This window comes from Sabethes cyaneus, chromosome 2 (assembly GCF_943734655.1).
Source record: "Sabethes cyaneus chromosome 2, idSabCyanKW18_F2, whole genome shotgun sequence".
Taxonomy (NCBI): domain Eukaryota; kingdom Metazoa; phylum Arthropoda; class Insecta; order Diptera; family Culicidae; genus Sabethes; species Sabethes cyaneus.
Window position 1 is genome coordinate 22704361 of NC_071354.1, and position 14383 is coordinate 22718743.

Genomic DNA, 14383 nt, shown 5'->3' on the forward strand with positions numbered 1-14383 from the left:
ACAGTAAAGTAGAGTAGGGTCCTTCCTAGAAGGTGAGCAAGATTTCCTTAAATAACTTAGGTTTAGACAGGTAAAGCAACTTTATCATGTAAATTATTGAATCCAATTGACGCAGTCAATCACCGGATGTGCGATTGAAATGCTAGACAATAGAATGACGTGAACCGTTGCTCATTACTGTTTAGTAAATAAATATTTATTTTCTAATCGTTCGGTTTCGGCTCAACTCAGCGCATTTTACAGAGACTTAATTTTTATTGTACATGTTTTAAAGTAAAACAGGAAAATTGTTGTTAGTTAGCTTAAGTTAATTAATTCATTCAAACAATTATTTACAACATTTTCTTTCACAAAAGTATATGACTCGAACAAAACCGAAACAGCAACTAAATTATAAAGTGCAAAAAATCAGGCAACTTAAAGTGGGACTTTCGTGACTGTTACTAGTCGAAGTATGTATATAGTACAGTTAATCGTTTTAAACGTGAAATTCGCTACGTCTGGAAGACTAAAAACTGTGGGTAGAAAGTAAAATGGCCTATAATAATTAATATTTGTGGTACTCCGGTTTCAAAGGACCAGTTAAAGATTTAAGCGTCATAATTCGTCGTTTCCACTGTTAGGCTTAGAGACTAACGTTGAAATCATTTAGACTATTTAAGAACTGCTAATAAGACACTGGTAGCTTATTAATACCGAATAAATATAGTTTCTCGCGTTTAAACGTTCGTTTCTACACATCTAAATCTGTATGTTGGTGAATCTTTGGCCCGTTCCATTACGTACGCTAAGGTCGCAATGTTAGAATCTAACCGTGCTGGAAGCGATCGCTGCAAACACCGCGTACATCAGCGCTTGTAGAATCGATATGTTAAACCGGAAGGCAGATCCTAAAAAAAAATATTGAATTTAATCACCATATCGTCATCAACATTGCTAATAGTATACGAACCATGGTACATTTTCTCCCGCTTTCTTGTATAATTGGTCCCCGGTATCGACAATTGACAGTGAATAGTTGCATCCTTCGAGTCATCGCTAAGAACATGTTGCAAAACTACATCGTACAAACCTTGTTCGTGATTTTCGGACACCACAATATCGTTGATTTCCGATTCATCGACGCTAAAATATAAAACGAATGTGGTCAAAATCGTACACCAATCAGAAACTCCACTACAACTTACAACAACGACAGCTCCGGTTTCGGAAAGATATCGCTAACCGAACAGGACACCACCGTGCTGCCGTTGCTTTCCTGGTTGTACGTCAGATTGAACTCCGTCTCCGGAACGATGATTTGCAGATGGGACGTTTTGACTTCGTTTTCCAGGTATGTCTGCACCGAACAGCTGTAGTTACCGGTGAAGTTCGCTACCGGATTGATCAGCTTCAGGGCACGGTACTTCTGCAACCGTTCGTCCGATACCGAGTAGTCCAGATCGACGTGACCCTTGAAGGTGGCCTGTAAAATACAATTTTTTTAAGCTGACAATAAGATTCAGTTTATGAGTGGTAGAAGAACTCACCAAAGCCACCGGCTTCTTCGAAGGAATCCACTGATAGATCGGCAAGTTGTTATGCTTCCACTTCAGAACGAACCCTTTCGATGTTTCGTCCTTCAGTTCGTACTCGCAGTCCAGGATGAGCTCTTCCGATGGCTCTTCACCTCGAGTCAGCTTGTACGATTGCGGTACATCCAAGTTTGTTATCTGAAGACATTGGGACGCTGTCGAATAAGGAGAATAAAAAAAACCTATGAGACAACTAGGTAGTTGAACATGATCCAAAAATTTAATTTTCACTGCCACTGAAGACCGGCAGATCATCACGTTAATTTGAGATAGAAGTCGTCAAATTGCGCCGCACGAGTCATAGGCCTTATTTGTAACAATGACCGGTGAAGACGAGTAAAAAAAATTGAAAATTTGGCAAGCAGATCTTCACCGTTTTAGATTTTGCGAAGATACTAAAAATCGGTTGAAAATAGAAATATAGATTCAATTACCAGTTTGGATTGTTTTCGGGTAAAATTCATTATTCAAAACTACCCGACTAGCCATTTGTGTTTTGTTGGAGCTCTTATTGTGGACCTTATGACCAGGTTAGAACCATTTTATGTATATAATAAAACCTAGCACGCTAATTGATTCTATTTGTGAAAGAGATCATCGAAAACTAAAGCTTATAGTTTGATGGTTCGATGAATTAACAATACAAATTGAATCATGACATATGGAGTAATGAAAGGAGGATGATTAGGATATTTGTCTGTACTGAAACTTTGCAAACACTAGAGGCAAAAAACGTTTCCTGCGTATTTTTTTATTATTTTGAATTTCCCTGCAAAGATTGTAATATATAAATGGACTAGATTATTTATTTCAGTGGCATTCAGCCTGCGGTTGGTTCGGCTTTCTATCACGACAGAGCAACCAATTCCTTTCCTATAGCGATCTTACTAGAAAATCGTGTTCATTCGAGTGACCCCATGGAATATCAATGTATTTTTAAACAAAAATGATTTTTCATACACAGATGTGGAAGTCCGAACAACGCGCTGATCAAAAAGTGATAGAAAATTCACTTTCGAGTAACAGTAATATGAGCAGAACGCTTGCTTCCATTGATTAAAGTTACTTTTTGACCGGCTTAGCCGAAACGGAACTTAATAGTGGAATTTGCTTGTGAAAATAGTTTCGACTTTTCTTCATTTGTATTTGGTTTAAATTTAACTTTCACTTCTTTTCTGTGTTGTGGCTCTACGTTTTACTTCGGAACCTGACCTTCTGATTTTTTTTTCGGTGGTCGTTTCCTAGGGGTTCCCGGAGTCCCCGACCATATCCAGATATGACAGACGTGACCTTCGATAGCAGATTTGGGTTCCAAAAATCTAGTTTTTGAATCCTAGTCTGATTTAAGGTATCGCATGATAATCTTTTTTCAGGTGCGAAACTGATCACTTGCCTGGGTGTTCCGGAAGTCCCTGGAACTTGTTCCTGGGTTGTTCTCGGCTGTCTGATCTCAAAACTGCGGGTTTGGGTGACGGCTGTTCAACACGACCTTGTGTGCAGGTAAGCTTAATATAAGTTATTTTAATTATTTGTTTCGTTTTAGCTCATGAAGCACCTCCTACTGTATAGTGAAAACTCGGGCCGAAAAGAAATTTAAATAGTGCTCATGGATACCAGGATACAAATTAAATTAATAATGGAAGCACTTATGGAAACTCAAATGATGCAACTCTATTCCATTCGAAGGACTGCTGGTGAGATTGTTCTATTTTTTCCCATATATCTTCATATATTCTATATTCATATAACACATATATTATTACATTGCCATATACCATCATTAAAGCAAAGGAGTGGGAGCATCCGGGTATCGAATGAATCGAAGACTGGAAGAGAGATGAAGTAACTAGCCCAAGTCTTATAAGGTCGGAGAGGATTTTGACGCGCCCTTCTAGCACACAAATCATCACTCAAGATAAGTTTGCACGGCGAAGTAATGTATCTAAAAACCGGAGGTCTATGCCGGAAGAAGCGTCTTATATTCTCGTGGAACCATGTAAGCGACATTGCTTATACATCCACCCAACCCCGTTTGGTTCTTCACGAACAGCATTCACATGAAAGTTGCTAGGTAGATAAATTCGATTCTGCAGAACGCAGAATTGTAAAACGGTTAATCCGGTTATGGGTGCCCATGCTAATTCCGTCTGTGGAAGAAAGTCCAAGAACAAAAGGACCCTCGAGGACCTTTTGTTTCCTTGTATAACAGCACTATTATTTTTACTAACTTTTTATTCACGTCTGTTTCTTTATTTCGTGTTTGTAGACTCTTGGCTTTTTCTATAATTGTTGTTTAATTGTTTGGCACTAGAATACTAGTGTTTTCCTTTTAACTACACACATACGACACAATCTTAATATTATCTCACAATTGATATGCTGTTTATCTAGCCTGAGCCCTTTTATAATTTCGGTCAGTTAAAAATTTAAATCTTTCGAAGAATTCCAATTTTTAACAATCTTTTGTCCTGGCAACAATTATTTACTGGATAATACCCTATGGCTTTGAATACCTCGGCTATATTCCTCATTAAATTGGTGAGCAATCCTGTAGGGAGGACCCCTCCGTCTAATGGATGTGAAGGGTTATCACACTTGCAGAGGAATCTTCTGGTGTATTAGAAAAGACCTTCCCGAGAGAGTTACCCCTCCGTCCCAGACGCGAGACGCCAGACGTGGAGGGATATAACTCATCCAGTCGATCGCATCACCGCTCTCTTGCGGATTATTGAGAAAGCTTTCCCCCGTGAGTGACCCGTCCGTTTCAGTCTCAACGCGACAGACTTGGAGCGATATCGCTCACCTTGTTGAAAGCAGGCTCAAACCTGTTTAGCTTTGCCAGAGAGAGTTTTACCGGGTGAGTGACCCGTCCGTCCATCGCATAGCGACCGACTTGGAGGAATATCACACACTCAGTAGACAGCTTACTCAGGTCGTTTTAGATATGACCGAAACAGCTTTCCCGCTTTGAGTGACCGCTCCACTCGAAGGTTTGGAATGCAATCATTCAAACAGTCGACAGCTTACTCAGAGATGGACTTGGATGGAAATTTGGATTGGGAATTATGAGCAGATTGAGATAGCGTACCTCCCAGTTGGCCTCGAGGTAAGACGCTGGTCTAATAAGCCAGTCGTCGTATGTTCGAATCTCGGCTGGGAGAGGCTGTTAGGATCGTAACACTGACCCCGCACTGTCCTGTATTCTAACAGCTGGTTACAAAGTCTGTCGTTTAAAAACAGAAGGTCAAATTTCGATAACGGAATTAGCACTCAGGCTTTGCTTTGAGATAGCGTATTGGCAAAGCTAATTTTATATAAAATATGTAACCAGAGGTTACAATTTTAACCGGTCGTTCGAGCAAAGAAATTTTCCGGCAATTTTGAAACAGTTCTACAAGCCCTCGTGGCGTACCACGAGGTAGCAATATGGGCCCACTGCATTTTTCGTTTTTCTTCAATGACATCGCTTTGCTTCTGGGAGACGGTTCCAAGTAAGTGTACGCAGACGATCTGAAATTGTATCCAGTTGTATTGTAACCGTTGGGTTACAAGTATAAGTTGTGGCATTCGCCACAACAATGTAGCCAATAACTTGTAGTGGAAATTTCCCGTCCATTCCCGAAGTCCGTCCCTGATATTAGCTGGACCCGATGAGTGAGGTGCATCCAGATTGTACTAAACTGGTGAACTTCTCAACAGGCCATCTCGCCGTCACCTAAATGTGTGAGTCTTACCACCATGAGTGTGAGGTACATCGTACAGCACACCTCACTAATGGTTAAACGGGAGAAGTTTAGCTCAGTGGACGTAGGCAAATCATCGCTCTCGGTGACATTCGGACTTGCCGTTGCCTCGTCTCACAACTTCCGCTCTTCGAATCTATAAAAGCTCAGCGTTCTCACAGTGAAACTTGTATATGTTCGAAACTGGCACAGATTCCAGAAGTGCGCGTCGTGTGTGTCATTAAGAGTAAATTTATTTTATTAAAAGTGGTGAAAGTTTTAATGTGTTGTTCTATACTTACAGCTAAGGTAGAAGTTAAAAACCTAAAATTTGGCATGCACAAAAGTGAAATCTATAAGTTAAGAATACGGTTAGTGTTTTATTGTACGTGGAGTATTTTATTGTTAATCATTGTCGTTTAGTAGCTTTTGTCTGTGAGCAACATAAAGCTGAGTATTGTCATTATTGTATCGAGTGTCAGACAAATAGATTGTACAACAGAAAAGGTAAATGAATAACTCTGAATGATTGATTATGGTTAAATATTGTGCGGTATGGGTAGATGGTGGAAGAAAAGATGGTATGGCGACCGATTACTAATCGTGCTGGAAAGGTCCAGCGGGCCTTTTCTGTTTTACCGGATTATTTCCGGAGTTTTTCGTCTGTACAGGAAAGCCAACGAAGCCAATTCTTCAGTTTCGGTCGGCGAATTTACCGGTCAAATCAACACGCGTAAACTCTACCCGTGCCACTCGGGGTTGAGATCAACGTCATTTGTAGCCGAGAGTAAATCAACTCATCCGTTTAGAACCGGGCTGCTACCTGTGCACCGTGACCGATAGGCCGACTGGCGGTACATTCATCTGCTGGAGTGTGCGTCGCTAATCCCGGCTATTGCTGAACTTTCCCTCAACCGTCACGACGTTTATATATCGCTCGGCGCTAGATCCGGCACCTGCTGAGATATTCATCCACTGGCACGACGTGTATACATCGCTCGGCGGTAGATCCGGCACCTGCCGAGATATTCATCCACGACGTTTCCAAACTCTTCGTCGGTAGGTCCGGCACCTGCTGAGTTCATCATTGATAGTCGTAGCCACCGTTGATTGTGGGTCGGTGCATACGGCCCATACTGTAAACTGTGGCGTGTCATTCTGTTCCTGAAATTTAACCGCAACCAGCGTCTACTCTTCCCCAATACATACGCTTGCTAAGTGGACGTCATCGAGTCGAGCCGTCAGTGTCGTCATCTGCTGGACGGACCTTATCCAGCTGTGAATACCCATACCCACTACGAGTACCCACGAAACCGCAAGTAAAACCAAGAAGCCATAACTAACCCACCATGTACAATTTGTAATAAAACTTAGCATGTAGGAGAATGTACAAGGTACCTTTAAATTCAAGTACAGTTCACACATCCAAAGATTTTCACCACTTCTATTAGTCGAAAACCGGACTCATAAAGCTAGTCGCCAGGCCTCGGTCTGATCTGGTTTTGGTTCAGTTATCAGTTTCACTGTCGCTTTTGAGTTGTTCTTCGTTGTGCGATTCCACTTTGCGACATTTTTCTTGGACAGTCATCAGTGAGTGAATCGGGTTTAACCTCCTCATTCAAGGTAGGCTGCAGGTTTGGTGAAGGGAGGTTTCAGCTAATATCGTTTGAATCTTCTGCCGCTTCCTTTACCCCATATATCCGCTGACTAGTTAAAGGCTAATAGTATGTTCAATTGAAGATTATCGTAATCTGCAAAAGCTGCTGCATATTTTCATCATTTGGTGTCGCAAGAACAGACTGATCGTTAGTATTTCAAAGTGTCAGGTTATGACATTCAATCGCATTGCTAACCCTGTTATTTTCAAAAACAACATTGATGGTCTAGCACTCAAAAGGGTTGAACAACTCAACGATCTTGGCGTTAGTCTCGATGCTAAACTTAATTTCAACCAGAATTGCTCGGTTATTATCTCTAAAGCATTTCGACAGCTCGGCTTTACTTCGACAATCGGACGAGATTTTAAGAAACGATACTGCTTGCAGGCTTTGTTTTGTTCAGGGCTTGAAAAGGGATCGCAAGTTGAATGTGACTGCGTGACTGCGTACGCTTTTCGCATTTAAGTTGCGCTTTTTTAACGCTTTTTTGATTGTTTTTTGAATCCAGTCAATCTACCGCTTGCGCTGCTGCCATGTTATAATTTATGCGGCCTCTCAGGAAAAGCCAACAGTCGCTCTCCCGCTTTGCGCGTTCATATCGAAGAATCTAAACTGCAAACTGAATGGAAGCATAAGATGACGTATTTTTTCGTTTCTCTTTTTGTCTCCAAATCGGCTGCTCGCAGTGTCACAGTAATAGTTTGTCACCCGGAGTCGGTCCGACGCAAGCAAAATGTTCGTTTATATTGGACGAAGTCCGACCGACTTCTTCCATGCATATGTAGTGGTTGTTTTTTTGTAGTATTGAATCATACGATAGCGCGGTTGCTTTTCGATAGCGTGGTGACTGCCAGTCATTTTACTGTTTTGCAGTCATTCGCTGCTCCAAACGGTAAAGGCAACTTGATCGAAACGAAAATGTTGAAAAGGTTTAAAATGCATTCGTTCTACCGTTCAAAACGGAGGCATGACTGAGCAAGCTGCTAATGGCGTTATGCATAGCGTTCGTATTACACCACAAAACAGACGGTGTGAATTTGAATGCGCGTTGGAGTGACTGCGGTAAAAAAAAAGAATTGGTTGAAGCCTTGGTTCTGTTCCCTGATGAGACCACTATTAGAAAATGCGTGTTCAATCTGGACTATCAACTAACTTGGAATTTACGAATTGAACGAGTGTAGAAGAGGTTCATTCGTTTAGCGTTACGTGATCTTTCCAGGCGAGAGCCTTTCCTGTGAGCCTGCCTCCGTATCCTGATCACTGTCGCCATATTGGGCTCGACACCTTAGGACAAAGCAAAACAAAGCAAAGCCATGGGTATAAACGTCTTTCAGAACTTGACCCTTCTTTATCGACAGACTACGCAGTCGGTTTTTAAAGTACAGGAAAATTGCGGGGCTAGTGCAAAGATCCTATTAACTCTGTAGCGGCATCGCATAGTCGAGATTCGAACATACGACGACTGACTTGTTAGGCCAGCATCGTACCCCGGAGCTGAGATCAATTGGCCACCACCCAATCACCCGTTTCCGCATCTCACTCATCACTACCGTACGTACCGTTGAGCCCTTCCAGCACACCTCCTACAGAGCTACGACGTCGAACTTGCGTCTCTTCAATACGTCGCAGAATACTCGAATGCTTTCTTGACAGTTAAGAAATTAGTAGTTTCACGTTCCAAGTTTACTTTTCCGGCGCATGGGTCTATTCCGATTGTTACAGTCCGAATTTCTTTGTTCGTCGTTCATTGCTTATTAGTTTTTCAAGATGGCGGCCTGCAAGGTCTGCTGCATCAACCCGCTGTCTCGCCGGAGGACCAACGAAGCTCAAAAGAGCCCTCATTTCCAGTCAACATACGACCTTGGCTTCCACCTGCGTTGGTTGGGTATCAGATCTTCATCAAACTTACTCGTATCCCGGCTGGTACAACGAGAAGACATGGATAGCATTTGTTAAATAAAAAGCACTGTAACGTCTATTTTAAGCCTACAGATACGCAGCTCAACAACGGTACCTCGAGGTCCACTGTAGTCAGTTTAGTTATTAAACTAAATCTATACCAGAGTACAAAATTTCATAAAATTTTAGGAACTTTTAGCTCCAATTGCAGGATATTTTTGTAAACTGCCCCACATATGCATTGTTAAAAAGAAACGTTACCTTCAGGGGGATGTTAATCTTTTTTTTTAAATGCATGAAATATAAATCCTGACAAAAGGAGGGGATCCCTAAAAGGGGGGGATGTCGTAACTCCAGAACGCTTTGACAGTTCTCCACCAAACTTGGCACACATATTCCGTAACATAAGGGAATCAGCACTGGAGGGTTAATAAAAAATGGGGTTCCCTAATAGAGGGAGGTCATAACTCCGAAACGCCTTGACCATTTTTTATAAAACTTGGCAGACATGTTCCTTGACATAAGGGAATGAGCACTTGGGGGTTGACAAAAGACGCGGGAGGGTCTCCAACAACGGGGGAGGTTCAAATAAGTAAAAGGGATTGCGTTTCTCTTGCATTTACTGATTGCTGTTGTGTAAGTGACTATTAGAAAAAAAGGGGGCTTCCACCGAGGAGGGATATATGAAAGAAACTTTAGTTCGTTTCCGTTATAGGAATTTTCATAGAGTTTACTCGATGCATGATTAGCTGCATGACAGAAGGGGGAGCTGACTGGGCAGGAGACGACAAGGCGGGCACACGGAACGCCTGGACGTTTCTTCATCAATTGTCGTTTGTCAAACAAAACACGCTACCGGCTACTGCCCAAATAATTTGTTATCAACACACACTACACGTTCCAGGAAAATCCTCGAATATGCTATAAATTTTAGTATGCCACATCCTCCCCCTGCATAAAATGAACAATACAATGTATGATATTATTCCAGGTCCATTATAGATTATTTTTATTATTGGTACAGTCTTCAAATTATTCTTGTTTTGTTTTATTGAAATTCATTAACTCTCATATGTACATATCCTCTAGAGAAATCGTTCTTACTTTTGTAATGTGACGGCCTAAAATACCTAAAGATACATTTCACAAAACCGTGAGTGCGGCAATACTTCACAGTTGGCCTGGCCGATTTAACATTTGTGATATATCTCGGATATATTCCAAATGTTAATAGATACAAGAAAATAATTTTATTTTTTCTATCATTAGAAATAAATAAAACGATTGGCTTGCATTAGAATGATGTACAATCCAATTTCGTCAACTGCTCTAAGTTTATGGCCAATTTTGAGAAAGACTTTCGTTAATTGGACTCAGCTGTTCAAGCTAAGTAAGGATCCTTCTGTCAACTTATAACTTGAACAGACCAACTAATGATGAAGGTCTTTCTCAAAAACGGCTATAAACTTATTGCAATTAACGAAAGTTGACAGCACTATTATTATTATTATTGCATGCAGTCAACATTTGCAGCCATTTCACTGATTGTCACTATGTGACAATTACAAAGGCCAAAAGAAGGCTTTCACACCAGGACGTGTCATTAATTTATGTCGATGAATGCGCCTCCATGCAAATTACGCACGCATGAAATACCTGGGCCGCTGACTGTGATGATACAGGGACTTCCGGATACTTGGCTATTTCCTCGCAACACCATTCACAAAATAGCATGCATAGGTACGCATCATTATTTTTCTTTGAGAGTTTAGACAGGAAAAAGGCAAACTACAGCCACTGACTAAAGATGAACTATAAATGTTTGGGGAGGGTTAAAGTTTTTGTCCAACATTTTTAATTTGCTTGTCATATACCGCAAAAGTTCCAAAAATTTGATGTTTGAGCACGTTACTACTAACAAGAATATTTCCTTGGGGCTGTTTTAAGTTTTCATGGAATCGAAATCGGTTTTGTTTCATATATTAAACTTAAAAGAGAATTCCAACGAAATTTTAATCGAGGTCAATTACACAACATTCAGTTTTCATCCTGAACAATTTTTAAGAGTAACATTGTTTATTAAACCAAACAGTGAATAAACAAATGTCATAAATCAAACACTGAAAGCATACAAATATCCATGGACAATATCGCAGTGCAAAACCTCTCGGACTCGCGCACCCGCCCCGCGTGCAATTAGAGAGCATTACTCACGCAGTAGATCCGGTGAATACCTACGTATGGCCAGCGGCCAACCAGACCCAGTTACCGGTCGTAAAAAAAGTACTGCACTGTACTGTGTCTGCTTTTCATCCCGACGACGATTGTAACCTCACCAACCAGCGATGACGCTTTTATTTGATATGTGTTTTGAAAACCAACGCGTGTAAAACCCGACACGACACGGAAAGGAAGCGTGAACTTGCACACACATAATAAATATTCAAAAATTTTCTTTCCATTTCGTGCACCACTAGCGTGTAAATAAACACTACGAACCGTGGCAGAGCTCACACGACCTTTCGTAATGGTCTTAATTTTAGGCGCGTCTGAAGTGAACGTGTTCTCATCCTCCGGACGTACGGACTGAGGAAGTCGGAAAACTGGCAAAAAGCAAACATACACGTGAATTACTTGCTGTAGGGGTTTGCCAAAAAAAAATTGAGAAAAACCAGTAATTCACATTTTCCTTTCTTTCTAGAAAGATGTGAAGTGTATTTGCAATCGTGATGATGGTGAGGATGATGATGATGATGACGACGACGACGACATCCGCTTCAAGGATTTGGCAATCACTCGAAAGCCCATCGCCGCGCGCCGGTCTCTGTTTTGCTTTAGCCGTCGAAAGTAAACATGTTTGATGTGCACAGACTCTTTGAGGTTGGAGGATATAACGTTGTTTGCCAGTTCACTTGACTGTCGAAGAAGAAAGTGCGCTCTGCCACTGTCAGCACCGTAACGAGTGCAATTTCCTGAAGTCGTTGAGCTATAAAAGTACCGCAGTTGTCCGCCCCCGAATGGAACGGAACGCGCGCGCGGAAATTCCGCTAATGGAACAGCAAATATGCCCCGCGAGCTTGATCAATCTACTCGTTACTGTGTAATTCATCCACCGGGCACCCTTCAGAACCGAACCACCAGCACTGATGATGAGAGAATAACAATATCATAAATCAACTGTCATCAACCAACGAGGACACCACCGCGGCTGAAGAATCTAACGCTAGCACGTCACACTGCTGGGTGGCAATACATCAACCCCCGGCTGTCCAGTCCACCGATTGACCGGTGGAATGTAAAATTTGTAGGCTGCTATCACGAACACACCCAATCCGGCCGGTGCTCTCTACTTGATGACTAAATAGGTGTAGGTAGGTAGGTCGGTACCTGTTTGCATTCTCAGTTAATGGCAGAAAAGTTCAAAAAAAGGGGTCAAGGCTGAAGGTGTAATTCGCAGAGTTCGCGTTAAGTAATCGGGTGATATCACCGAAAAGGACTTACGTCAGTACTTACACTCGAAATAACTGTTTCAGCTAAAACCTTAATGATGGTGGGTGGAATATTGATCAGCAAGGTAAAGCATTTTTTTTTTTTTCAAAAGGATAGTGTTCAAATATATGTACTCCTAATCACTAGCGTTCCCAGACATAAACAAAAGATGGGGTGCCCGCCTTTCAGTAGAATGTATTGGCCTGAAAGATCGAGAAAGCGCAGGGTGGCGAAACTACTATTACTTATCACAAAAATAACGGCCAATTAGGTTGCAAACTCTGAACTTTCGGATGCAATTAGATTTAAAATCTAAGTTGAAATTGGACTTGAAATTAAACTTGGATCTGGAATAGAAATTAGAGTTGAAATTGTACTTGAAATCGAGCATGATAGCATGATTTGCATTTGGACTAATTTGGGCTAGAGGCATTATTTCAAATTGATCTTGAAATTGGACTAGAAATTGGATTCAAATTTGTAGTTAATTTTGATTGAAAGTTTTACTTGGAAATAGACATGAAATCGGACTTAAAGTGAATTTGAAGTTATTACTTGCAATTGGGCTTGAAGTTGGTTGTCATGCCGTAAATTGAACTTTAATTGGAATTGGAATTGAAATGGGACGTAAATTGGAATTAAATTCAGAGTTGGATTCACATATGAAATTAGGCTTGAAATTAGAATTCAAATTTTACTAGAAATTGGAAGTCAGAGTTTAAATTTGACTTAAAATTGGTATTAAAATAGACTTGAAATTGGGTTTGAAATTGGACATGTAATTGGACTTCAAATTGAACTTGATATTAGACAAGAAATTAGATCTGAATTTTGACATGAACAGGAAATTAGGCACAAAATCTTACTTGAAAGTAGGATTGACCTATTTCGTCTTACCTTTTCTAGTTTTTTTCTTTTCTTTTCCCGTTTGTCCACTTCTTTCCATTTTTTTCTTCTTCTTAATTTTTGCTGTTACTTCTCTTCTTTTTTCTTTCAGTTTTTTTCTTTGTGTTTCGTTTTTCTTTCCCATGTTTTCTATTTCGTTTTCTTTGTTTCCGATCCCATTTTTTCTTATGTTCAGTCCTATTTTCCTCTTGTTTTTCACTCATTGTTTTGTTGTTTTTTTTGTCGCATTTTCCGACTTTTCTCTTCTCTTTTCCCTTTTTCCGTTTCCAGTTGTCATCCTTTCTTTCTCGTTTTTCGTCGTCGGTTGTTTCGTTTGTCCTCTTTCAAATGCTCTGTTTTCTCTTCTTTCTGTTGCATTTATTATATTTTTGGATCCTTTTTCTCACTTTGCTTTCTGATATGACCCTTTTTTTCTCCCGTTTTTTGTCTTTTTCTCTGCAATTTTACCTGTTCCTTTAGTCTATTCTTCCTTTTTTTCTTTTCTTGCTTGTCTGTCCCGCATTTTCATCCCACACTCATTTTGTCCCATCTTTTTTCCATCATCTTTTATCCGTTATTCTCTTTTGATTTTTTAACTAAAATTAAAAAAGAAAAAAACTTATCCAATTTAATTCTACTATGTATATTTTATTCACGACAGATATGTATTTCGCCTACGACTTGCAGGCTTCCTCAGTGTCTGTTTTCGAGACGCTCCAAAAACTTCAGTCACTTTTGTTTTTTGTTCCATTTCCCCTTTCTGATCTTGAGTTTATTTTTCTTTTTCTGTCCCGTCTTCCCTCTATTTGTCCCGTTGTCCCTTCTTTTCGTTCTCGTTTTCCCATTTTTCTGTCCATCGTTCCCATCTTTTCCTGTCTCATTGTTCGTCCTTTACAGGCGTTCTTCTTGTTTTTCGTTTTTTCTTCTTTTGTCAGGTCCGTTTTTACTCTTTTCTAGTTCGGTTTTTGGTTTTCTGTCCCATCAGTTCCATTTCTATTTTTTTTTTGTTTTCGGCTGTTTCATTTTTACTTTTTTTTCTATTACGTTTACTCTGTTTTTGGCACTTTTTTCCCTTTGCTCTCTGGCTATCGCTTTTTATCTCCCGTTTTACGCCTTTTTCTCTACAGTATTACCCTTTTCTTTGGTCGGTTTTTCC

At 40.5% G+C, this 14383-nt stretch overlaps 1 protein-coding gene across 1 annotated transcript; it reads right to left on the minus strand.

Moving 5' to 3' along the window:
• Nucleotides 1–718: 718 nt before the first annotated feature.
• On the minus strand, nt 719–12926 carry LOC128735181 (uncharacterized). The gene is made up of 6 exons (XM_053829676.1): nt 12898–12926; nt 10136–10182; nt 1530–1729; nt 1188–1465; nt 953–1125; nt 719–890 (listed from the first exon to the last, which is right to left on the minus strand). The coding sequence occupies exons 1-6, from the start codon at nt 12924–12926 to the stop codon at nt 802–804; spliced, it is 816 nt and encodes a 271-aa protein (XP_053685651.1). The 3' UTR covers nt 719–801.
• Nucleotides 12927–14383: the final 1457 nt, after the last annotated feature.

Bases quoted from the DNA above. Each gene is read 5' to 3' on its own strand.
- LOC128735181 (XM_053829676.1), bottom strand. From the start codon at position 12,926: ATGACAACCAACTTCAAGCCCAATTGCAA. The intron at 10,183-12,897 runs GTAATAACTTCA...CCATAAACTTAG, and splicing joins AACTTCAAGCCCAATTGCAA to AGCAGTTGACGAAATTGGAT. The intron at 1,126-1,187 runs GTAAGTTGTAGT...TTTATATTTTAG, and splicing joins AAACCGGAGCTGTCGTTGTT to CGTCGATGAATCGGAAATCA.